At 41.2% G+C, this 23,907-nt stretch overlaps 1 protein-coding gene across 1 annotated transcript in view; it reads right to left on the bottom strand.

Annotated features, from left to right (window-relative positions):
- Positions 1-23,907, bottom strand: part of LOC136170352 (probable maltase-glucoamylase 2) — a 100,317-nt gene that overhangs the window by 57,495 nt on the left and 18,915 nt on the right. The window contains exons 8-22 of the mRNA XM_065938505.1: positions 23,469-23,581; positions 21,925-22,050; positions 21,061-21,192; positions 20,874-20,972; positions 19,235-19,348; positions 18,580-18,664; positions 15,191-15,308; positions 11,066-11,237; positions 10,149-10,265; positions 6,260-6,417; positions 6,030-6,114; positions 5,061-5,117; positions 4,472-4,596; positions 3,561-3,649; positions 1,847-1,896 (exon numbers count right to left, since the gene is read on the bottom strand). Coding sequence (XP_065794577.1) covers positions 1,847-1,896; positions 3,561-3,649; positions 4,472-4,596; positions 5,061-5,117; positions 6,030-6,114; positions 6,260-6,417; positions 10,149-10,265; positions 11,066-11,237; positions 15,191-15,308; positions 18,580-18,664; positions 19,235-19,348; positions 20,874-20,972; positions 21,061-21,192; positions 21,925-22,050; positions 23,469-23,581 — 1,640 coding nt within the window. The remainder of the gene's footprint in view (positions 1-1,846; positions 1,897-3,560; positions 3,650-4,471; positions 4,597-5,060; positions 5,118-6,029; positions 6,115-6,259; positions 6,418-10,148; positions 10,266-11,065; positions 11,238-15,190; positions 15,309-18,579; positions 18,665-19,234; positions 19,349-20,873; positions 20,973-21,060; positions 21,193-21,924; positions 22,051-23,468; positions 23,582-23,907) is intronic.

The following is a 23,907-nucleotide window of genomic DNA, read 5'->3' as shown; positions in this document are numbered from 1 at the left end:
TCTCTCTATATACACAAAATCAAAAGGAGATTTCTCTTAAAATTCTGTGTTGCCATGACAACACCTGGTTCCACCTGAACTTGACTTTTTTCAAACCTTGAGCCAACCAATGTGTTTTTCTTATGGAAATGTTTTTCTTAAGCTATGTTAATGAACTATGTATTTACCCTAGACTCTGTCTTTCTTCAAGTTGGTTCCACCTAAGGCTCAGAACCAACTTGACAAACCAGTGTGTTTTGCTCATGCAAATGTTCTCTTAAGCTATGTTAATGAGACTATGTATTTGCTTAAAAACCTGACTTTCTTCAAGATTCATGTCAATCATTTTATGGCCCGGGATGACTCATCTTGTGCCAATGTTATCTCAAAATACATGTTGTGGGTGAGGGGCCTGGGGCTACTCTCTGAGTTTTGAGACATTTCCTTTCTCTAATTAGCAGACTGCTAGTAGCTATATAACTCCCTTCTAAAGACTAGCATGAGAGGGGGTGAGTGGGCACTCTTTCTGCCCCCTTCTGACATCTATGTCAGAAGCTTCCTCTATCTCTTTTATACTTTAATAAAACTTTAATACACAAAAGCTCTGAGCGATCAAGCCTCATCATTGGCCCCGGATTGAATTCCTGTCCTCTGGAGGCCAAGAATCCCAGCGTCTTTCATGGCTCAGCAACAACCTTTCAATAGTATAGATGTCAATATTCTTGTTCTAAAATTGTACTATAGTCTTATAAGATGTTCCAATTAGGGGAAACTGGGTAAAGAGTACAAGGGAACTCTGTATTATTTCTTATAACATGGGGCTCTATAATTATGTCAACATAAAAAGTATCATTTAAAAAGCAATATGGGACTTCCCAGACTTCCCTGGTGGCCCAGACAGTAAAGAATGCAATGCAGGAGACCTGGGTTCAATCCCTGGGTTGGGAAGATCCCCTGGAGGAGGGCATGGCAACCCACTCCAGTATTCTCGCCTGAAGAATCCCCATGGACAGAGGAGTCTGGTGGGCTACAGTCCATGGGGTCGCAAAGAGTCAGACAGCATTGAGCAACTCAGCACATGGGACTTCCCTGGTGATACAGTGATTAAGAATCTGCGTTGCAATGCTAGGGATGTGGGCTTGATTCCTGGTCAGGGAACTAAGATCCCACATGCCATGGAGCAACAAGCCCATGCATGACAGCTAGAGCCAAATTCAACCAAATAAATAAACATTTAAAAAATAAAAGGCAATATGAATTTAAAAGAAAGAAGAAATAAGGAAGAGAGAGTCCCACACAAGAAAGCTCTGCCCATGCACAAACAGACATCTAAGAAAACCAATTCGGGGTTCTCCCATCCCCTTCCAGCCTTACTGCCATTCTTCCTCTTAGTCCCCCTGGGAAGCAGACTCCAGGCAAGTAATGCACTGCATCTCCTAATCTCTCAAAGCCACCACTTAATACCTGTGTCCAAGGCCAAGCTTTAGGGGTTAGAAAGGAACTTCCTTGATGGAACAACTTCAAAAAGGCTCTACATACCTCATCACCCCCCCATCCACACCCCACCCACTTGTACCCTCTCCAATAAGGACACATCTTGGAAGCCCAGACTCATCATATAAAACTCAAAAGCAATCATTTTTTTTTCCCAGAAAAACAGACAACTTCTTCACCAAACTCATGCTGATTTTCTATTGGTTTATGTTTCTAACACAGATTAAAATTTTTCATTTTAATGCTAATCCTTTCTGGCACTGTGGCACTGAGGCACTGCCCACAAAAGCAAGCAACTCCAGAAAACCCAAAACTTAAAAAAGCAGTCACAGAAAAGAGCATGCACTGGGGGTTCCCCCAAAACAGTACTCACAGAGATGACGGAAAAACTATACAGAATAGAATTATTTCCAGTTACAGCATCTGAAAGAGAAAGATGAAGGAGGGATAGTTACTACAGGAAGCAGAACAGTTGGGTATCTTGTTCTCTCCACTGGGAACGCCTCTGCCAACTAGCTCTGCTCACTCAAGTTCTACCTGTTTTTTTTTTGCAGACTCCACAGAGGTCTCCTGGACCACTCCAACTGCCAGTAACTACTCCCTCTTCTGAACTCCATGGCATAGGTGGAAACATTTTGTTGGCATTTAAAGTGTTTGGGGGGCTCCCCTGGGGGCTCAGTGGTAAAGAATCTGCTTGCCAGTGCAGGAGATCCGGGTTCGACCCTTGGCCCCAGATGATCCCACGTGCCATGGGGCAGCTAAGCCTGTGCACCACAACTGCTGAGCCTGGAAGCCACAACTACTCAAGCCCACATACCCTAGAGCCTGCGCTCCATCACAAGAGAAGCCACCGCCATGAGCAGCCCTCGTTCGTCACAAGAGAAAAGGCCCACACAGCCATGACGACCCAGCACAGCCAAAAATAAATAATACAATAAATAAACAAATAATAATAAAAAAAAACATTTTGACTTGCATTTGTAGTTATTTTACATGCCCTTCCTCTCTCTGGACCAGGACTTCCTCAAGGTCAATGGCTGTCTTGTATGCTAAGTCATTTCAGTCGTGTCTGACTCTTTGTGACCCCATGGATTATAGCTTGCCAGGCTCCTCTGTCCATGGAATACTCTGGGTAAGAATACTGGAGTGGGGTGCCATGCCCTCTTCCAGGGGATCTTCTAGACCCAGGGATCTCACCTGCATCACTTATATCTCCTGCATTTGCAGATGGGATCTTAACCTACTGAGCCACCAGGAAAGTTTAGGCCCTGCACATAGCCCAATAATAAATAGCCAAGAACTATTAATAAATGCTAATTCTATGTAGGACAGATTTTTATATAATGAGACCCGAAGTTTATGAGAGGTACTTATATGTGAAAAAAACACTGCACAAATTAAATACTTGCCTCTCAATAGCAACCAAGGCAATATTTTACATTCTATTAATAAATTGTAGCTTCCATTGGAGAAGGAAATGGCAACCCACTCCTGTGTTCTTGCCTGGAGAATCCCAGCGATGGGGGAGTCTGGTGGGCTGCCGTCTATGGGGTCGCACAGAGTTGGACACGACTGAAGTGACTTAGCAGCAGCAGCAGCAAGTGGTGCTAGTGGTAAAAAAAAATCTGCCTGCCAATGCAGGAGACACCAGAGCTGCAGGTTTGATCCCTGGGTCAGGAAGATCCCCTGAAGTAGGAAATGGCAACCTGTGCCAGTATTCTTGCCTGGGAAATTCTATGGACAGGTGAGCCTGGAGGGCTACAGGCCAGGGGGTCACAAAGAGTCGGACGCAACTGAGCACATATACACATTAACATAATGTATTATTCTGGCATTAATAATGACATCCAGAGAAAGGAGTAAACTAAATCCAATAATATCTTTTGCTTTGGTAGAGTCAATAACACACAAGTTGCTCATTTAAAGTCTATTTTAATGTATGTGTTTGGCTAGTGGAACTTAAAGAATGCATTGATTCTAAACTGTAGAAATAAGCATCAGTGATAACAAATCTCGCGCATACTGGGCAGTCTGCCAAGATGAACTGCCATTGAGAAGCGCAGAGATGGGACCATAAGGAAGTCTACCTTTAGAGACACCGTCATCCCAGTACAGTTCTCCCTTTGCTTCTCGCTTATAGTCCAAGGCAATGATGAGTCCCAGAGAGTTTTTCCGGCTGTAAAAGAGCAATTCTCAGTTTCAGAGAATGAAGAAAAGATAGAATGGCCTTAAGCCAGTCCCCTTCATGCCCCAGGAACAGACCATCTTGGAGACAATCTCAGATATTAAGTAGATACTGATGCTGTCTGAAAACACGGAAGCTGGGTGTGGGTAGACAGCAGAGGCGAGTAGTGAATGAGCTTAAGAAGAACAGTGGATGGAGGCAGTTGCTGCTGAGAACCACACTTGTGATAATACTAACAATTAGTACTTACTGGATGCTTTCCACGTGGCAGGCACTCTTCTAAGCATCCTATATGCCTTAAACCATTTCTATTATTTCATCTGAGCCTCTTAATAACTCTAAGAAGTTGAAATACCACCATCTCCAGTTTACTAATGATGAGCAGAGACACACAAAGTAAGTTGCCCGTGGTAAGATTTCTTGTACGTAGCAGAGCTGAGGCTCGAACCCAAATTTTCTGACTCTTGACCTTAAACCTATGTTAACTTTCATCTCTTACCTCCTATTAACTTGCATTGTCTCATGCCTAAGGAAATCTACTTGAGGACACTTTCTGACCTGGGGAATCCTCATGAGTGATTATTTTGGCCATCCTTACAATTTGATGCAATTTACAAGTGAAAGACAATGGGAATGTAAAGGAACTGAGGCTACATTTATCCCCTGCTAAATGAAGATGCCAATTCTGGGCTGACCTTGAGAGGAAGTGAGAAAGATGAGTTACTGTAGCTATTTTCCCTTAGTTGATCCACTTTCAGTTCCAATTTTTCTTTCCCATAACACTCTGCCCCCTCAGAAGCGTAAGGAGCTTACCTGGCCTCTGTGGTCGTGTTTGGCTTCTGGGTGGGAAAGATGTAGCCCCCTCGGAGGTGAAGTCCTATCTTATCACCTGGCAGCAGCATCTCCACAAACTGTTTCCTCCATTCTATGGCTACTTGCTAGCCAACAAAAGGGGAAAAGACCAGATAATACGTTGTTTGGGCTACAAGTGACATTGGAATTATCTAATTCCAATTGCTTCATTTTAAAGAAGAGAAAAACAGAGGACCCACCACCACCACACCTCCCAAAGTGAAGTGACTTGCCCAAGGCACATAGGAAATAGCAGAGCCAAGACTCCAGCCTATGCTATTTCCTTATATTACACCATGCTGTGTGTGATTCCACACTTGGGTTTTAATTCTGTCGATCATCACAACCTAAGGCCCACTACTAGTCCACAGAGCTGCAGAATAGCCAGTCAAATCTCCTGAAAATTTCCATAAGCCTACTCTAGTTATTCAAATTATTTCATTGTACCCCAGGAATGGCCTTCTTCCCAGGAACGCACCCATAAGCAACTAAGTGTAAAGCCTTGTTCTATTAGCCTACCCCAAGCACCCAAGACTACTGCCTCACTCACCGTTTCATAGTCGTACCAGATGGCGTCGGGTATGTATGCTCTTGCATAGTTCAAACCCTGGGGAAACATAACGGTGAGCAACACTGGCACAACCCTTTACAGTTTACACAACACCCTCACCCATGGTGGTGTGTGCTCACCGCAACACTCCTGAGAGAAAGTTGGGATCGTACATCCTACACGTAAAATATAGATCCTCAGAAAAACTGGGCAGATTAACCAAAACAGAGCTGTTCCTAGAAAGGAAGACTGTTTTGCTTGGAGACTGCTGAGAAAAGCAGAGAAAGTGTATTCCCTGGGTCCTTTGTGTAATCTGATAGAAGGAGCATGAAGCAGCTAGGCCCTCCGGAGAGCTTTGTAGGAGGACTACTTGTGAGCTAGCAGGACCTACCATGAGATGCTGGGACTAAAACGTCAGCTCCAAGGGCCTTTGACTTGAGTGCATGGGCCATCTCTCATGTTTATAAACAGATCAGCATAATCCTGACCCCTCTCCTACTCTTCCCTACTCACCCCTGCCCTTGATTCTACTTGGTCCTTCCTACAGGGACTCCAGAGTAACACCCTCCCCTTCCCCAGCACCCCTCTCTCCCTCCACACTCCTCTCCCCACCTCTTCTCTTACCCCACCCCGACTTTAGGAAACACATCCCCTCTGGTCAACGGCGAGCACAGACAGATGATCAGCCTGAACTCCCAGGTATACAAATCCCCCATCAGTACCAAGGCCACATGCTTAAGGAAACAAGCTTTAAGGTAATTTTGCAAAATGGAGATGGCTTTGCTTGGCAAATTGAGAGTGAGATCAATAGTTACTACTTTTTCTAATTTCCAAATTGTCATGCTCTCTCCCTCCTATTTGCAGTCAGATTTATCTTTAAACACAGACACTCGAGACCCAGCTTATTCCGCTGTAGATCCACAAGAACAAGTGGGAGAGTCCACCCCATTGTTCAGATTATAAACACACTTCATATAAAACAGGCGTGATGAGGAGTCCAGGTCCCCAGAGGAACTGCGTGTGCAAATCCCAGGTGGCTGGGTCCTGGTAGAACCTGGAAAACAGAGAAGGCAGGTAAAGCCTGAGTACAGAGCAGCCGCACATGGTTTGGCAGCAGGGTCCTAACTAACCTTGTTGCTACTAGCAAGGTAAGTGACGTTCTGATCTGAAAGGGAGTCTTTGCAGGTCAGGAAGCTTACTCGTGGACAAGGGGCCTTGCTACGGTCTCCCCCAGGGTATGAGCTCGGTAGAAAAGCGTGTAGAGATAGGGCAGCAGGGTGTAGCGGATGTTCAGATAGTATCTGGAGGATTCCAACAGCATAGCGTTGTTTTCACTGAAGGCAGCAGGATCCTGGTCCTAGAAGGAAATGTAAGCAATTACTAAATATTTCCATCAAATCTCTGAAGCTCTCTTGGGATAAGAAGCTTTCTCAAGTGAAAGCGGTCATGTTTCCCAATTCAGAGAATGTCAAAGCATTTCTAGAACTGCAAGGATCTTGGTTCTCCTTCTTCATTTTATAGATGGAAAAATAGTATCAAAGATTACATGACTTCCCCAATGTCAAATTTTAAGTGAATGGCAGAGTTTAAATTTGATACATCTGCCAGTCTATGATGCATCTGCAGCCTCAGGGTGATCAAGAGGCCCCCAGAAGTGGCCGTGGAGATAAAGGGGCTATAGTGGGCCCTGCTCCCCTAGAGCTGTTGCTCCAATGTATGTTATTTATTAAGGTTTCTGATAATACTTCATTTGGCATATAATGCAATAAAGTTGTGAAAAGTGAAAGTGTAGTTGCTCAGTCTTGTCTGACTCTTTGTGGCCCCACGGACTATAGCCTGCCAGGCTGCTCAGTCCATGGAATTCTCCAAGCAAGAATGCTGGAGTGGATTGCCATTCTCTTTTCCAGGAGATCTTCCCAACCCAGGGATCAAACCCAGGTCCCCCACATTGCAGGTATATTCTTTACCATCTGAGCCACTCCTACTAAAATACTATTTGAAACCAATGGCCTTAAGCCACACTGCCTACCACCATGATATGCAATCCTTCTCTCCCTTTCCTTACAGTTTTAGAAATTTGCAATTTTAAAATTTATGTCTGGTTTTGTCTGTAATGTTTTCATCATCAAAATATGTTTTATTTTCTCTATTCCAAAGACAGTGACATCTATTTGTTCTTCAATGTACAATGTGAAAAAAAAAAATCATGAGTACAGTTTTTAGTAGATAGTGTTGTCTTTTAGTCACTAAGTCAAGTCCAACTCTTCATGATCCCATGGACTGTAGCCTACCAGGCTCCTGTCCATGGGATTTCTCAGGCAAGAGCAATGGAGTAGGTTGCCATTTCCTTCTCCAGGGAACTTCCAGACCCAGGGATCGAATCCACATCTCCTGCTGAGCAGGTGAGCTCATTGAGCCACCTGGGAAGCCTCTAGTAGATTTTGTCCAAGAACAGACCAAAAAAAAATCCTTTTAGATGGAAAACCTAATTTGCTTCCCAGAAACAAATTTTCCATTAGTGATGAGCAGTTGTTATGTTCATTTTCACTCTAATTGGAAAGCTGTGAAAGCTATGTGTGCCATATTTAGATCAGTTATCTTGTATTCTATTTCTGGAATAATTTTAGAGAAAATTGCTTAAATTTTTTCTTTTACCCCTAAAATGCCCATTTCACCCCTTCCACATAGAACTGTTCCATGAGACAACTCAATGGCCCCAGTGTGAGACTCATGAAAATCCTGAGGCCAAACATCAAAGAAAATAACACTCCATAGCCTCCGTCAGTTTGGTCTCCAGCAGAGAAAGTCCAGAGCTGCACCATCCATTATGGTGGCTACATGGTACATGAGGCTACTCCACATTTGAGATGTGGTTAGTAAGACCAAGGAATAGAACTTTTCATTTTATTTTATTTTAATCCATTTAAATTTAAACCTAAAAATGGAATCAACATAAAATATTTTTTCCATTAATCATTATTATTTTGGTAGGATTACACTTTACTCCAACTATTAAAAAGTCAGCATCCTAATTGATATGCATTGTCAAGTGTAAAATGCACACTTAAATTTGAAGGCTTAGTAGAAAACAAAAAGAATATAAAATAGCTCATTAGTATTATGTGTCAAACCCAGATTGAAATGATAATTTTAGGGATATATTGAGTTATATAAAATATATTAAGAATAATTGACCCCATTTCTTCTCATTTTTAAAAAATTTACACTTAAACTTAGATGTATGGCTCTCATTATTATTCTATTGAATGGCACTAGTTGAGAGGAAAGGAAAAAGGCCCTGGAACCCAAAAACCTAAGTGATCTGAGTGCACTTGTCTGTCTTAAGCGCTTCCAGGCAATCTCTTCAGGAAGTGAGCCCATCCTACCTGCTTCCAGCCCCTTGCTTAGAAGTCCAGCAATAGTTTATCTCTCTGTAGATCACCAATAGCTAGGAAAGCCCAGGGATAAAATACTTGGCTGTGGTCTTTCCCAGGTTAGAGACATGTCATTGGATAAAATCAAGAACTGAAACTAAAATGACCATTAATAAGTTACTCTTATTAGTCTATTAAGAGCTAAACCACTCAAATGAAACATTTCAGCTGCGGATGAGGTCATTAAAAGAAAGAGCATCCTATCTTACTCATCCCTAGCATCACCAAAGACATCTCCTTAGGGGGGACTTGGAGTAAGTGTCCATTGACAGAGGAGTGGATAAAGATGTGATGCATATACACAGTGGAATATTACTCAGCCATGAAATAGAGCAAAATGAAATAATGCTATCTGCAGCAACATGGACAGACCTAGGGACTGTCACAGGGAGTGAAGAGCATCAGAAAGAGAAAGACAAATAGAGGGTATCACTCATATGTAGATTCTAAGCAAATGGTACCAGAGAATGTATTTACGAAAGAGAAATAGCATCGCAGACGTAGAAAACAAACTTATGATTATGAGGGGGAAAGGGTGGGGGCAGGGATAAGCTGGGAGATTGGAACTGACATGTACACATCACTGTATATAAAACAGACAACTAGTAAGACCTCCTATATAGCACGGGGAACTCCACTCAATACTCTGTAATGACCTATATGGGAAAAGAACCTAGAAAGAGTGGATATGCGAATATGTATAATAGATCCACTTTGCTATGCATCTGAAACTAATACCACATTGCAAATCAAACATACTCCACCTTTTTAAAAAAAATGGAATATAGGGGGAAAGGAGACACGCTACTAGGTCAAATGTCCATTTTACAGTCATTCCGGAAAGCAATCTAGGAACATATAATAAAATTTAATATACTTTAGAAGAGGGGACTTTGAACCTACAGCTATACTTGCCCATCAAAAACAGGGCCTTATATCGAAGAGGCTAAAAGTATGATGAGTCATGAGAAGCAGTGGGGGTGGTCTCATGAACCATTCGTAGAAAGACGGAATGTGTAACGGGGTGAAAACAAAGTTCAAGTCCCTGGCCTGCCCCTCCCTAGATCCTTCCTCCCCAGCCTCCCTTATCTTGGAGGAGTTTCCCTTGTATTAACTAAAGAAAAACCCAGTGGCCTCTGTCTCAACTTATATAAGGTAGTAGCAGAAGCAATGGGGCTTCGCTGGTGGCTCAGCAGTAAAGAATCTGCAGGCTAAGGTAGGAGACGTGGGTTTGATCCCTGGGTCTGGAAAATCCCCTGGAGAAGGAAATGGCAACCCACTCCAGTATTCTTGCCTGGGAAATCCCACGGACAGAGGAGCCTGGAGGGCTGCAGCCTATGGGGTCACAAGAGAGTCAGACAAGACTTAAAGACAAAACAACAGCAAACAACAGAATCAATAGCAGCACCGTGGACACTTTCACAACGCTTCTCACCTTACTGGTGAGTTTCCAGCAACGGAACCATTTGGTTATACACATTCTATTCCCCACTTACTCTAGTCCCCAAACCCTGCTTTTGAAACCTATCACCCAGGGTTTATCTATTCTGTCTCTGCACTTAGGGCCACCCTGTAAGATTTTCTTCAATCTCTCCTTGAGTATAAATAGATCATAAAATTCAAGAAGTCTCCATCATTTCTCTTGGAACCTTACCCTGAACCCAGGCCCATTGTGATTCCTCGACAGTGGATAAAATGCTCCCAGCTGCATCCACCGTCTGCAGAGCTCCTCTGTGACATTCTCTGTATAACCACAGATGTTGGCACCTACCTGGAGGATTAGCACACACACAAGCACAGGGTCAGTGAGAGAGGAGAGAGCATTGACTGTGTACCTATATGATAAGGAATAATAGCATCTCTTATTTCCATCCTTCCATGTGTAAGGAAGTCCCAGGCTTTCCAGGGAAGCCTCCCGCCAAATGGGAGAAAGGAACAAGTATGCACGGCAAATCTGCTGACAAGAAGAAAGCTGACTGTCATATTAAGGGCTCTTCCTCAACATCAGCTTTCACTTTCAAGGTCTGGCATTTATGGATGCTCTGCTGATGGGGTTTTCTGTGATACTAATATGTGTTACGTTTACCATCCTACCTTCAGAAGACAGCTCACAAGGCACATAAAAATCGGTTTTCCCAGGCTTCCCTGGTGGTCTAGTGGTTAAGAATCCCCCTGTCAATGCAGGGGACACGAGTTTGCTCCCTGGTCCAGGAAGACCCCACATGCCGTGAAGCAATTAAGCCTGTGCACCACAAATATTGAGCCCGCACTCTAGAGCCTGAGAGCCACAACTACTGAAGCCTGCGGGCCTAGAGTCTGTGCTCTGCAACAAGAAACCACTGCTATGAAAAGCCCGAGCACCGCAACTAGAGAGTAGCCTCTACTCACGGCAACTAGAGAAAGCCCATACACAGCAATGAAGAGGCAGCACAGCCAAAAAAAATTGATTTTCCCAATACATATCACAGTGAAATACATGCTCCTTGGTTTTCAGACACCCTCAAAGTCTGGTGATGAGAACAATGTCAAAGGACAAAGGGTGAAAATTCCTTGTTTCAGAATGGAACTCACCATGGGGATGCCGAATAGGTTGAACTCCAGGATACCAGGGATAGACCAACGGAGATCGTCCCATCTGGCTGCATTGTCCCCCAACCAATGAGCAGCAAATTTGCCAGATCCCGCAAAAGTAGAACGTGATAAGATGAAGTGTCTCTTTTTGGAGAAGATATTCTCCATGGCCCTGAAAAGGAATACAGTCAAGTGAGCTGGAATAACTAGGACTCACCTATCCCCAGGGCGATAATGGGCTTTCCAATCAAACTCAGAAAAAACACCCAAAGTGTCAGGAATCAGGAAAGCAAACTAGTTTAGCATGTTTAAGAGCTTCTTTCTCTATTTTGGATCAAGTTTCAGGTCTCACATGACAATACAAACTTCTACAGACCAGCCCTGCAATAAGGAATTTCTCTAAGCTCCTATCCTCTTGATTATGTTTTCTCTATCTTGTTGGAACTCGTTGTGCTCTGTCTTTGGGTCAAAACTATTCTGGAACCATGTTTTGGGTTCTTGGCCCTATCTTCTCCCTCTAGGCATGGTTTCCTCAGTGTTCCTGGCTCCATGCCTTGCTGCCCATCAGTAATCCTGTTCAGCACACCACCAGCTCAGGTTGGAACCCTGTACCCACTGTTGGCCCAAGAAGAGAGTGTGTATACTGGCTGGGCTCCAAGCACCTGGTTCCTCTGAAGCTTCACAACTTATTATTAGCAATGTCCAATATGAGAAATTTACAATCTATGCAAAATAATGACTGAAATGAGAAAAACAAATGAACTGACGAGTGAAATGTCAAAGATGATATATGGCACTCTTTATAAAGTTAAAAACAACTAAAGTATATTTTTCTTGTATTACACATAAAATATTACATATCAAGTAAAACTATATAGAAAAGAGAGCAAAGGAATTAAAAACAGAATTCAGAGAGATAATTGCATATAGTTAAAATTATTAATAATATTATTAACTATATATTTTATCCCACCCTGAATCCTGAAGATATTATCTCTGAACTCTGTTTTTAATTCCTTTGCTGTCTTTCTATACAGTTTTACTTGATATGTAATATTTTATTACATGTTTTATATGTAATACAAGGAAAATATTTATATTTTTTGTTAGATGTAGGCTATTTTCTTAGCTTCTATTCTGCACCCTCTCTTATGTAGGTACTTTACTAAAAGGCCTCGCCATCTTTCTTCATTCACACTAAATAGTTCATACCTTCCTTTAGACTCCAAAATTGAACAATAATACAGCTACAAGACAATAACACAATTGCTGCTAGCTCTTTGCAGGCCAGTCCTTTTATCTTTCCTTTCAACACATGGTCTGAGAGAAAGTTGCCACGAGGCATCAGGTAATTTCCCATAGACACCAACATAACCACCAATGCTTCCTTCCTTCACATTCCTAAGGATGCTATGGAGAGTCTATACGTGTAGAAGGACTTATAATGACAAAAGCGGGGAAATTCTGAGCTAGGAGGCTGGTTCATGAAAAAGACATGCTCTATTCTGACAATTCAATGACCAAAAGAAGGGAGTAGGTTGGGTGAGAGGACACACTCCAACTCTCGCCCTTGTCTCTCTTTTGATCTAGATTGGCAGACACTTTGCACTTATTGCAGTTGGTCAGAGGGATTATTGCCTTCTGCAGTCATCAGTCATGAAAGAAACACCGTCAGCTTTATAGAGTGAAACTCAAACAGGGATGACATTATCTGCAGTCACAGTTTACTTACAGCTGGGCCCTTAAGGTAACACAGAGGAGATAACTGTTTTTTTCCCAGCTCAGAGATAAAGTCTTGTTCAGAGATCCTTTCATTCCTTTTTCCCACCATTCAGGTTTGACCTATTTATGGTCAGGTTCTGATCTCTGAGAGAATCTGATCTTCTGCTTTCAGCCTAGATGGAAGTGAAGTTCCTCCTTTGGGTATATCAGTAACCACTTTCCCCAGACTGGACTGCTAGCTAAGATGGAGCCAAATACTCATTAGATCTAAGACTTAGTGTGAAAGTCAAAGGTCAAATTCTTTGTGACCCCATGGACTGTAGCCCACCAGGCTCCTCTGTCCATGGAATTCTCCAGGCAAGAATACTGGAGTGGGTTGCCATTCCCTTTTCCAGGGGATCTTCCCAATTCAGGGATCGAACCCGGGTCTCCTGCACTGCAGGCGGATTCTTTACTATCTGAACCACCTGGGAAGTCACAAGACTTAAGTTCTCCTGATGCCCAGATCCCATTTGTTTTTCAGCCATCTCTGCCCCCCACCTGAAGGCTAAGTTACGGTTATTTCCACAGTTCTCTGGAAATTTAGGTCATTCTGCCTGACCTAGGGAAGTTAGAAGGGTGCTTACTCCTTATTCAGTCATAGTTACATTTTAACTCTCAACCATAGCTAGTAGAATGTTTTAATCAACCCCATCACGACGTTAAGGCACTTTGTCACATGGAGACATTAACAATAATGCAATTTAAAGTCTCTTTCCTTCCTAATACCCTTCCTCACTCTTCTTTTTTGCCCTGATCATTTATCCCCTCTCCTTCTTACCTTCCATCCTTAGATTGGTGCATCTAAGTGTACAGATAAAATAGGAAGGGACTTTAGGAAACATGGTCTTCCATGGTGGCTCAGACAGTAAATAAAGAATCTGCCTGAAATGCTGAAGATTCAGGTTCAATCCCTGGGTCTAGAAGATCCCCAGAGGAGGAAATGGCAACACACTCCAGTATTCTTGCTTGGATAATCCTTTGGACAGAGGAGCCTGGTGGGCTACAGTCCATGGGGTCACAAAGAGTCGGACAGGACTGAGTGGCTAACACTACTGCTGCTATAGAAAACATTGATCCAAGTCTCTCATTTCAAAGATGGGGAAATTGAGCATTATTCACCTAGTTTATTTCTCAGGAAAGGTAGAGAAAGAGAAAAAGAAGCCAAAGACAAGACAGAAAATCAGAAATGTGTGTCCTTTTTGAAGCTTGTCTTTCATTGAAATAAACACTTTTTCACTTACTAGGCAAGGATCTACTCTGATCTGGGTGATTCAGCATTAATAAAAAGTCATGATGGAAAAATGGTGCTGGAAGACAAAATCAACACAGACTCTGCCTCTAGAATTAAGTCCCTGAGGGGCCCGTCCTGACCTTCTCTTCCTCAGGCCCAGTATTTATTCATTCAACAAGCACGTCTTCAGTTTACACACTAAGGATACATGGGCAACTTTGACCTGCATAAAAACTGACAGTCCAGGAAAAAAAAAATAGAATATCAAAAAATAATAAGATTTTGGCACATTAAGCATATTGTAAACCTATGGTTTTTCTAGTAGTCATGTTTGGATGTAAGAGCTGGACCATAAAGAAGGCTGAGCACCAAAGAATTGATGCTTTTGAACTGTGGTGTTGGAGAAGACTCTTGAGAGTCCCTTGCAGTCAATTCTAAAGGAAATCAACCTTGAATATTCACTGAAAAGACCAAGGCTAAAGCAAAGCTCCAATACTTTGGCCACCTGAAGTGAAGAGTCAACTCACTGGAAGAGACCTTGATGTTGGGAAAGACTGAGGTCAGGAGGAGAAAGGGGCAAGAGAGGATGAGATGGTTGGACGGCATCACAGACTCAATGAACTTGAATTTGAGCAAACTCTGGGAGATGGTGAAGGACAGGGAAGCCTGGCTGTACTGTAGTCCACGGGGTCACAAAGAGTCAGAAAAGACTGAGCAACTGAACAATAACAGCAGCAAGTGCAGATTTAACTGGGTAGCCTGTATTTTTATTGACTGAATCAGGCAACCCTAGTGTGGTGATATTAGTACATTCAGTAACAGGACCCAAGCAAGTACTAATGTCCAACTGGGACTTCTAAATACCTTGTATGTTAATACCTTTGAGTATCTTCAAAAGAGTGAAGTTCTTAAAATAATGAAGCCAATCTTTGAAATAATGAAGCCAATCAAAAATAATCCTGCATAAAAACCTGGGATTATAAGGAACACCTCTTAAGTATCCTGTAAGATCTGAGTTTCTATATGCCTATAACCACTAAAATATTTGAAATATACAGTGATGAAAGAGAAGAGAAACCCTTCACCTCCCACCTCCCCAGATCTGGAATTAGGAGGAAAACCATGCTTACGAGTCCGTGGCTCTTGCCATGGTATAGCCATACAAGCTGTGGATGTCGTAGTGAAGGTGCCCATAAAACTCTGTGTCCATGCAGAGGGTTCTTGCGAAAAGCAAGCCGTCCAAAACTCCTGTGGGAAAACACCCATCTGTGAGGCACATCCCTGTCCACCAACTGGAACAAAAGAATCACCCAATCACTTGTTTCTTGGTTACTGACCTTCCCTGAGAGTCTCCACCTGACAAAATACTTTCCAGATTTTAAATATCCTAAATGCCACTTCCTACCTTTGGCCTGGGCTTCCCAGGTGGCTTGGTGCTAAAGAACCTGCCTGCCAATGCCAGAGACACCAGAGATGTGGGTTCGATCCCTGGGCCAGGAAGATCCCCTGGAGACGGAAATGGCAACCCACTCTGGTATTCTTGCCTAGAGAATCCCATGGACAGAGGAGCCTGGTGGGCTACAGTCCTGGGGTCACAGAGTCAGACACGACTGAGCACACAGGCACTGGGGCCTACACTGAGCTAGATCATTAAAATTAATTTGCACTTCCATGAGCTCACAAAGAATGCTACTTTCTCACTTAGGCAAGTGAGAAAACATGTTCAGAGCAATGGTTCGTCTGAGTTTAAACATAAACAAAGCACTTGCATTTATCAACATGTACTTTGTCAAGAAGAATAGAGAACAGGTATGAGGGCAGTGAACATTTTCACTTTTATATTGTAGACATTCACACCTCAATTAGATTTTTTTAAAAAATGAAATAAGATATTTGAGTGGTTTCATGAATAAGAATTCAGATCTTGCCTCTAGAAACCACTACTATTTCTGTATTTTCCCTTTCTCATGCCTAAGATGCTCAGTATTTTCTGCCTTATCTGCAATTGCCTTTTTTTTCATTTTCTTTATCAGCTTTTATTGAATATAGTTGATTTATGATGTTGCATTCATTTCTGGTATATTGCAAAGTGATTCCGATATATATGTATGTGTGTGTGTGTGTGTGTGTGTGTGTATATATATATATATATTCCTTTACATTATGGTTTATTATAAGATATTGAATCTAACTCCCTGTGCTGTTCAGTAGGACTTTGTTGGCTATCTATTTTATACACAGTAATTTGTATCTGCTAATCCCAAACTCCTAATTTATGCACCTGCTTCTTTTCCCTTCTCCTTGAAGACTGGTGACCGGGGACCCTCCTTCATGAAGCCTTGTCTGCACATAGGACCTCACTCAGTATGAGACACAGTTTCAGAAAAATTTTTTTCAGAAATAAAGAAAATTCTGTTTCTGGCACAATTCAGACTGTGGAATGAGATTCACAACGACTTTGATTATAAGAAACGACACTAAAATTTCCCAGGATCAAAGTTAATTTATCTAAATCTTTATCACACTAAGGTAGACTTTCCAGTCTTCAAAATGCAAAAAGCAAACCAGCTACGAGGCAAAGCAGCTGGTTATACATATAGGGAGACGAAGCACCAGGGGGTAGAGAATGGGGTGCTCAACAGAAGCAAGCAGAAGTTGTTAGGGCTGCCATTTTCTGTAGGGGAAAACACTCAGTTTTTGCCAAGAAAAAAAATCAAGAGATTAAAAGGGAAGCATGATAAGCTGATTCAGAGTGGGGAAAAAAAATTTGAGGGCACACAGACTGAGCAGAGTAGGATGAAGATTAAGAGAGAGAAGTGAGACTTCCCAGGTGGTCCAGTGGTTGAGAATCTGCCTGCCAATGCAGAGGGCAGAGGTTTGGGGAGGTCTCCCTGGTCTGGGGAGACTTCACTTACTCAGCGTGGCAACCAAGTCTGTACGCCACAACTACTGCGCCCACACCCTCTGACTACTGAAGCCCGCCTGCATGGAGCCCCTGCTCTGCAACAAGAGAAGCATCACGATGAGAAACCCATGAAAGGCAATCAAGAGTAGACCCCACTCACTGTACCTAGAGAAAGCCCGAGAGCAACAATGCAGACCCAGCATAGCTAAAAAAACGTTTTAATTAAGAAAAAAGAATACGTGAGAGAAGCAAACAGTAGATTTTACAAAAAGTTAAATGGTTGAAAGTCAAGACTCTGCCTGAAAAATTCTCCACTCCTGCAGTGACCAAAAGGGACCAAAGAAACAGCTAAACCTTGGTCCAAGGGTGCACATGAAGTGGATAAATCAGAATAAAGTGGCAGAAATTGGCCAGAGGCTCAGCAAGCCTGTGTTCTCTTCCTGGGAGAATATTTCACACTTTCACTTGACATTAAGCTGAGACTGTGTTACTGGAGTCTGGCCAAAGGAATGTGAGCATGTTAAATACACCCCACTTCCAGGAGTGTCCATAAGAATCCCTCTACCCTCTCTTTCACCCAGTAAGCTGGAAGTAAAGGACCCTGGGATGGGAGAACAGACTGTGAAAGTAACTAGGTCCCTGAATCATTGCTCGATGAGAGTCACACATCCCACACCACAGTATTACTGAGTAAACTTGTGTTTATCCACTGAGATGTTCATTTGTTTCCAGATTCTAGCATATATTATTATATACTGTTTCTCCCTCTTCCTCTCTCTTTCTCTCTCTCTTTCACACAGACATACTCTTTCAAAATCAGGGATTGGAAAACTCATTAGGAAAAGGCCTTAAAAATAGGAAGGACCTAAAAGGAATCATACTTTAAACTCTTGCTAATGAGCTTTTTTTTTTTCTTTTCCTGGTAGCTCAATGGTAAAGAATCTGTCTGCCAATGTAGGAGACAAGGATTCAGTCCCTAGTCCAAGACGATCCCACATGCAATGGGGCAACGAAGCCCAGCGCGCCACAACTACTGAGCCTGAACTCATAGAGCCTGTGTTCTGCAAGAAGAGCAACCACAGCAATGAAAAGCCCACGCACCAAAACCAGAGCGTAGCCTCTGCTCTCCACAACTAAAACCAGCACGCAGCCATGAAGACCCAGCACAGCCAAAAATAAATAAAAATTTTTTTTAAAAAAGAAAAGTTAACAAAACAAAGATTTACTTTAATGGCAGGTAGTTTGTACATTAATGTATTCTGCTATTCTGATTATAAAGTTTAACATTAAAAAAAAAAAAGTTTAACATTGAACCATTTGTATGAAGGGTTTGGAGACAATGAATAGGGTGGAAGTATGTAAAACTCTACAACTATAGGAGGTATGGCTTCCACCAAGTGCTTGCCCTTGGATTATGGCAACGAAAAGGTATTCAGAGACTGAACAATGAAGCAAGGTCTCCAGCAGAAGAGTGGTCAGGGTGGTCAGGGTGTTTGGATGGGGAGTCCCTTGTACTGGGAAGTAGATTGCTCCTGGCCACACCAAGTACTAACTATCAAGGTTGTTTTAAACACATCTCATCCCTCCATCACTAGGAAACAAGTAGAAACTTACGAGGTTTGAAAGGAGGAAAGTTGAAGTTGTTTACTTCACACTCTTGATCAGAACCTTGTAGAAAGCTAGACACTTCATCCATTTCCTACAAAGACACAAAATGGAAAATGTTACTGATGCACAGTTAGCTGTTGAGTAATGCTTACTAAATTAGAAGCCCCAAATTTTCTATCCACTTCTTTAAATATGAACTAAAAGTAGGTGATGCCTGATTTTACTAATTTTTTTAATTTCAAAGAAATATCCCCACCAGTTATCCCCACCTAAAAAATAAAAGATGCTCATGAAATAATTCTCTAATAATTAATTTTAAATTTTAATGAATCAGTATGACAATAACAATTATATTAATAGCTTCTCATAAAACAGTATTTTTAAGTTAAAATACAGTTAATGGAGGTAAAAGCTGAAGCCATGAAAAAACAAAGGACTTTCTCAAAAAGAAATAATCAGTTAGTGGCAGATCAAGAGTTAAACTTCCCAGAGTTTTGAGGAATCTAACTTACTGCATATAAATTCAACATGAAGTAAAAGGATTTTAAATATCACTACATCAAGCAAATTATTTTATTACATATAGATCAGAGTCAAAGTTTATCTCATGATTTGGAATATCTGTTCCCAAAATAGGTTTGATCCTGAAACAACAACTTACAATCCACACTCCATCAAACTCCAGAGTTTTATAAAATTCACTGAACTGCTCTTTCCACCACTCAGTACCATCTGAATTAGTAAAATCAGGAAAAACTGTCCAACCAGGGTATGCCTAGAGAAGAAAGAAGGCTGTGGCAATTAGTCTGTTCGATGGTTCACTTTGGATTTATTGCTGGCTACCATTTCTTCTACAAGAAGCCCCATGCATCTTATCACTTAAGAATCAAAATTTGTGACTCTCTTCCTAAAATTTAATAGTAAATTAGGAGTAAGGAGACAAGGAAACAAAGAAGAAAAGGAAAAAGAAGTCATTAAATAGATAAGAAGCCATCAAATGTCTTTTTCCTATTAAAAAAAAAGGTAAAATTATGTCAGGCCAATTGGGAGAAAAACCATTTAAAATACTGGAAATCTAACTGGACAATATTTTAGAAGAGAATGATTAAACTTCTTTAATGTATTGTCAATTAAAGGTAATCTAAAATCTACATTGAATAATGATATTTCTAAATAATACATTGGCTTCAGCATATAAGCAATCTTTTTTAAGTGGTTAAATTAATTTCATGCTTCTTACTCAGGCCCAATTATTTCTCACCCTATCTTCTCATCCTATCTATTCTTATCAAAGTGTAGCTTTTAACATTTTCTACAAATAGCACAAAGATACAGCCATAGCCAAATTATTGTAAATTATGAATTTGTAGGATATAAGCTTTTGTGGATACTTTTTTGCTCATTTCCCCAGCAAATGTATAGATTGTCATTTAGGGATAATTTTATGCTCAAGTAATACAATATATACAATTTATATGTATTTATAATTCAGAGGCTTCTTAAAACTCAAGATAAGAGCTTGAAGTTCTTCCTGTAAATGGACTGAACTCCTGGTCCTTTGTTTTAGGTGATGACAGCAGATCATAATTAGAGATAATTTTGGACCTCAGGGGACAGACATGTGGTAAAGAAGTCATTTACAGCAACATTCCACCTAGAGAAGGGCCAGCAAGCTTTGTTCTAACTGAATGCCTTTATAATGAACGCCAACCACCCCCACTATGACTACCTCTGCCAACATCCTAGATCAAATGATTTGTGTTATTTGTCGGTCAGTGGAAGTCACACCATAACAAAGAGTAGCCCCAACTCACTGCAACTAAAGTCCGTGCAAAGCTACGAAGACTCACCACGGCCAAAAAATAGAATAAACAAATAAATCTTAAAAAAATATTTCTTCTCAATTATCTGTAGTATTGGAGAGTCAGGGTATAGGTTTTTAATTAGACTAGCTCTGTTTTTCCCACCACAATAAAGAAAGCATAAAATATGAGGTGATAGAAGTACTAATTATTGCTGCAACAGCAGTGACATTGCACATGGATCAAATCAACGTGTTATATACTTTAAACTTAAACAATGGTATTAATATATATAATATATTTCAACTAAAAAATCCTTCAGAATTTTAATCTTTCTATTATTCCTATCTGCTGGTCTAAAAGTAATAATAAAAGAAAACACTAAAGTTATGAAAACAGTAATGATACTGTAACTTGCTTTCTACCTACTCATCTTCATACTGAAAGTACAAACTTCCCAAAATGATTGTAATCACTCCAGTTTTCTTGAGAAATTACCTGCCCAACAGCAAAGCCTTTGTTCCCCATGATCCACACTCTCTTTCTGCTTCCCTTCACATAAGGCTGGTAGTCAGAGTTATTTAAGATGCCCGGATTCTATTAAGTGAATATAATAAGTACTGTTTAGTAACTTTTCCCACTTTGAAAGGAAAAATTAGGCAACAGAATAAGTGTTTGACCGTACCATAATAATTACATATTTCAGTCCATTTTTATGTAACTCATTGGCAAAATCCGAGAGACCGTGGAAAGCCACTCCATCAATAGTGAAATCCTTCTTTTCATCCATGTAGTCAATGTCAGAGTACTGGACATCCTGAAAGACAGGGCTGGTCAATTAGAACTGAGAAATAAGATCACGCTGGTGGAAGATATTATAGCTCTGGTTCTTGATGATTAAAACTGAAGCCATAGTTCTTAATGATCCCAGAACTGTCCAGACCTGGCTATACTCTAGGAGTAAAGAAACCCTTTCTGAGAGATACCGGTACTCTTAGATTGCAGACTTACCTTTCATACCAACAGAAGCATGCCATAAGGAATTGAGAAGAACTTGAAGTAGGACTGGATCTTGTTCACCTTGTAACTTGAGAACTTGGATGCTTGACATAAAACAAGTTCTCTTTAAAGTGTGTTTGAATGAGTATATTAGTAATGTTATAACCGTGTTCTAACTTGGAGTCTAAACTTTGAACTAGAATAGATGATAAGAGGAGAAATTGGTCTTCTTGCCCTAAAATTGCCAGAGTAATAATTAACAAAGATAAATAACAAAAGCATAGAGCTTTAATTAACCAAACTCTCGTGTATATGTATGTTTTGTGTTTGCATACCATCCTATGAGACGTAGGTGTTATTCTTAATGAGAAGATTGAAATGTGAAGGGGTTAAGTGACATTTCCCAAAATCATGGGTACATGAGTCTATGGGGGTTGACTGGGGCTTTGTTGATAGGTTCTTGGATCCCTGATGCTATTTTTCTCCAACCTACTACATACTCCAAAGCATATGAAGTTCTTCTAAGCTGATAAGAGAAGTTCCAACTTACATATGGGATCTCAGCTTCACGAGTTCGGTTTACAACATTTTTCAATCCATCAATGCCACCATAATTCCTGCGACTAAGCTGGAAGCCAAGACTCCAGTAGGGAGGCAAGAATGGCCGTCCAACAAGCTGAAAAGATAAATAAAGAAGTGTCTAAGCATTTAGGATACACACTGTAACACCACTTCTGACACAGAAAAACTACCTTCACTTCATTTTCTCTTAAGTCCTCAGATCTAAAAATGTTGAAGCTGAGAGTAAGTTCCTGGGCAATTTGCAAAATTCTACAGCTCACCTAACTACCTAAATGTATTCCTGACAACAGCAACATCAGAAAACAGTGGGACTTGCAGGTAATGCTTGAATCACAATATAATATTGGGGGAAAGAAAGAAGCAACATTCATTCACTCAGTGAATCTTTTCTAAGTGTTGATATTGTGGCAAAGGATTGACAAGGCACTTGGGATATAGTGGCATACAGCAGAAGTGATTCCTGCTCTCACATCAGTGTCTAATTTCAGACAGCGAGAAGTGCTAAGCATAAAGCATCAGGACTAATATTGAATGGGATGGATGAAGAAATAATGGACTATGTTTAAAATCCAACTCTATAAGTTGCTCAAGCCAACACTCTGAGAAGATCTCACATACAGCCCTGTCTTAAATGTTCCCTGAGAGCCGCTGTCTTGTCCTTCCTTAGGAGAGTCGCCTCAGGAGGGGGACTCTCTCGTGGCTCTGAGTCCCCATGCAGTGTATTCGCATCTTATTAGTAGCACTAATTATAAGGTGCTTCCTATTATTTCAGGCTTTGTTATATTTCTCCTATGTTATTATAAATTGTGCCATCTTGAACAAATCGCTCCATTTTTCTGTACCTGATGCTTTTCGTCTGTAGCGTAGAAAGTTTAGGCTAAATGATGTCTAAAGTCTCTTCCTGTCCTACAGTTTGAACTGAAAATAAGTAGCACAGTTCCTTTTACATAGTTTCTTCTCAGTAATTTTTTTATTTGTTGAATGAATGAATAGATTTTGCTGATCTGTGGCCTTAGATCTTATCTTTGGAATGATTCATCATACACAGGTGGACTATGAGCTCCCTGAAAACAGGAATGGCATCTAACTTAGTTTTGCATTTCTCACGCCTTGCACAGTGCCTCTTCAGTATGTAGAAGGCACTCAATAAATGTGCATCAAAATAAATGAACAGCTGAGACTTTCCTAGTGATCCCATGACTAAGACGTTGAGCTCCCAATGCAGAAGACCCATGTTCAACCCCTGGTCAGGGAACTAGATCCCACATTACACAACTAAGATCTGGTACAGCCAAACAAACAAACATGCTTCCAGCTAATGAAAGACTCACAGTCCCAGCATTTGGAATCCATAATTCACTCACAATTTTAATTGTTCTCCTGTTAATTTATAATGAATGCATGAGATAACTGCAATAAATAATGATTGTGTGTGCATGTGGGCGTGCTATGTTGCTGCAGTCATGTCCAACTCCATGTGCCCTTCTAATTATCTAAACACCAAGCCCGTACCTCCAGGTATTCCTGAACCACTTGTTCTGGAGTATTTCCCAGGAACACATAGAAGTCAAGAATACCCCCAATCGTGCGGTAAGTGACGGCAGGAGCGGGCTGAAGGGTGACTTCTGAAAGCAGTAAGATAAGAGTTCTTAGAATGTTATAGTTGGAAATATACCCATCTCTGGAATATGAATGCCTGAATTATCCAAAACAGGCTCAGTCTCATTTTTAAAGAGTTGAAAATCACGCATGTTCTTTTCTTTGGGTGATTGCTGAAGTTTATCAAAATATTCAGTTCAGTTCAGTTCAGTCACTCAGTCTAACAACTCTTTGGGGCCCCATGGACTGCTGCATGCCAGGCTTCCCTGTCCATCACCAACTCCCGGAGCTTACTCAAACTCATGTCCATTGAGTCGGTGATACCATCCAGTCATCTCATCCTCTGTTGTCC

The sequence above is a fragment of the Muntiacus reevesi genome, chromosome 6 (assembly GCF_963930625.1).
Source record: "Muntiacus reevesi chromosome 6, mMunRee1.1, whole genome shotgun sequence".
In the NCBI taxonomy this organism is placed as follows: domain Eukaryota; kingdom Metazoa; phylum Chordata; class Mammalia; order Artiodactyla; family Cervidae; genus Muntiacus; species Muntiacus reevesi.
The sequence above is the reverse complement of the archived record's forward strand: the minus strand, read 5'-3'. Positions and strand labels throughout refer to the sequence as shown.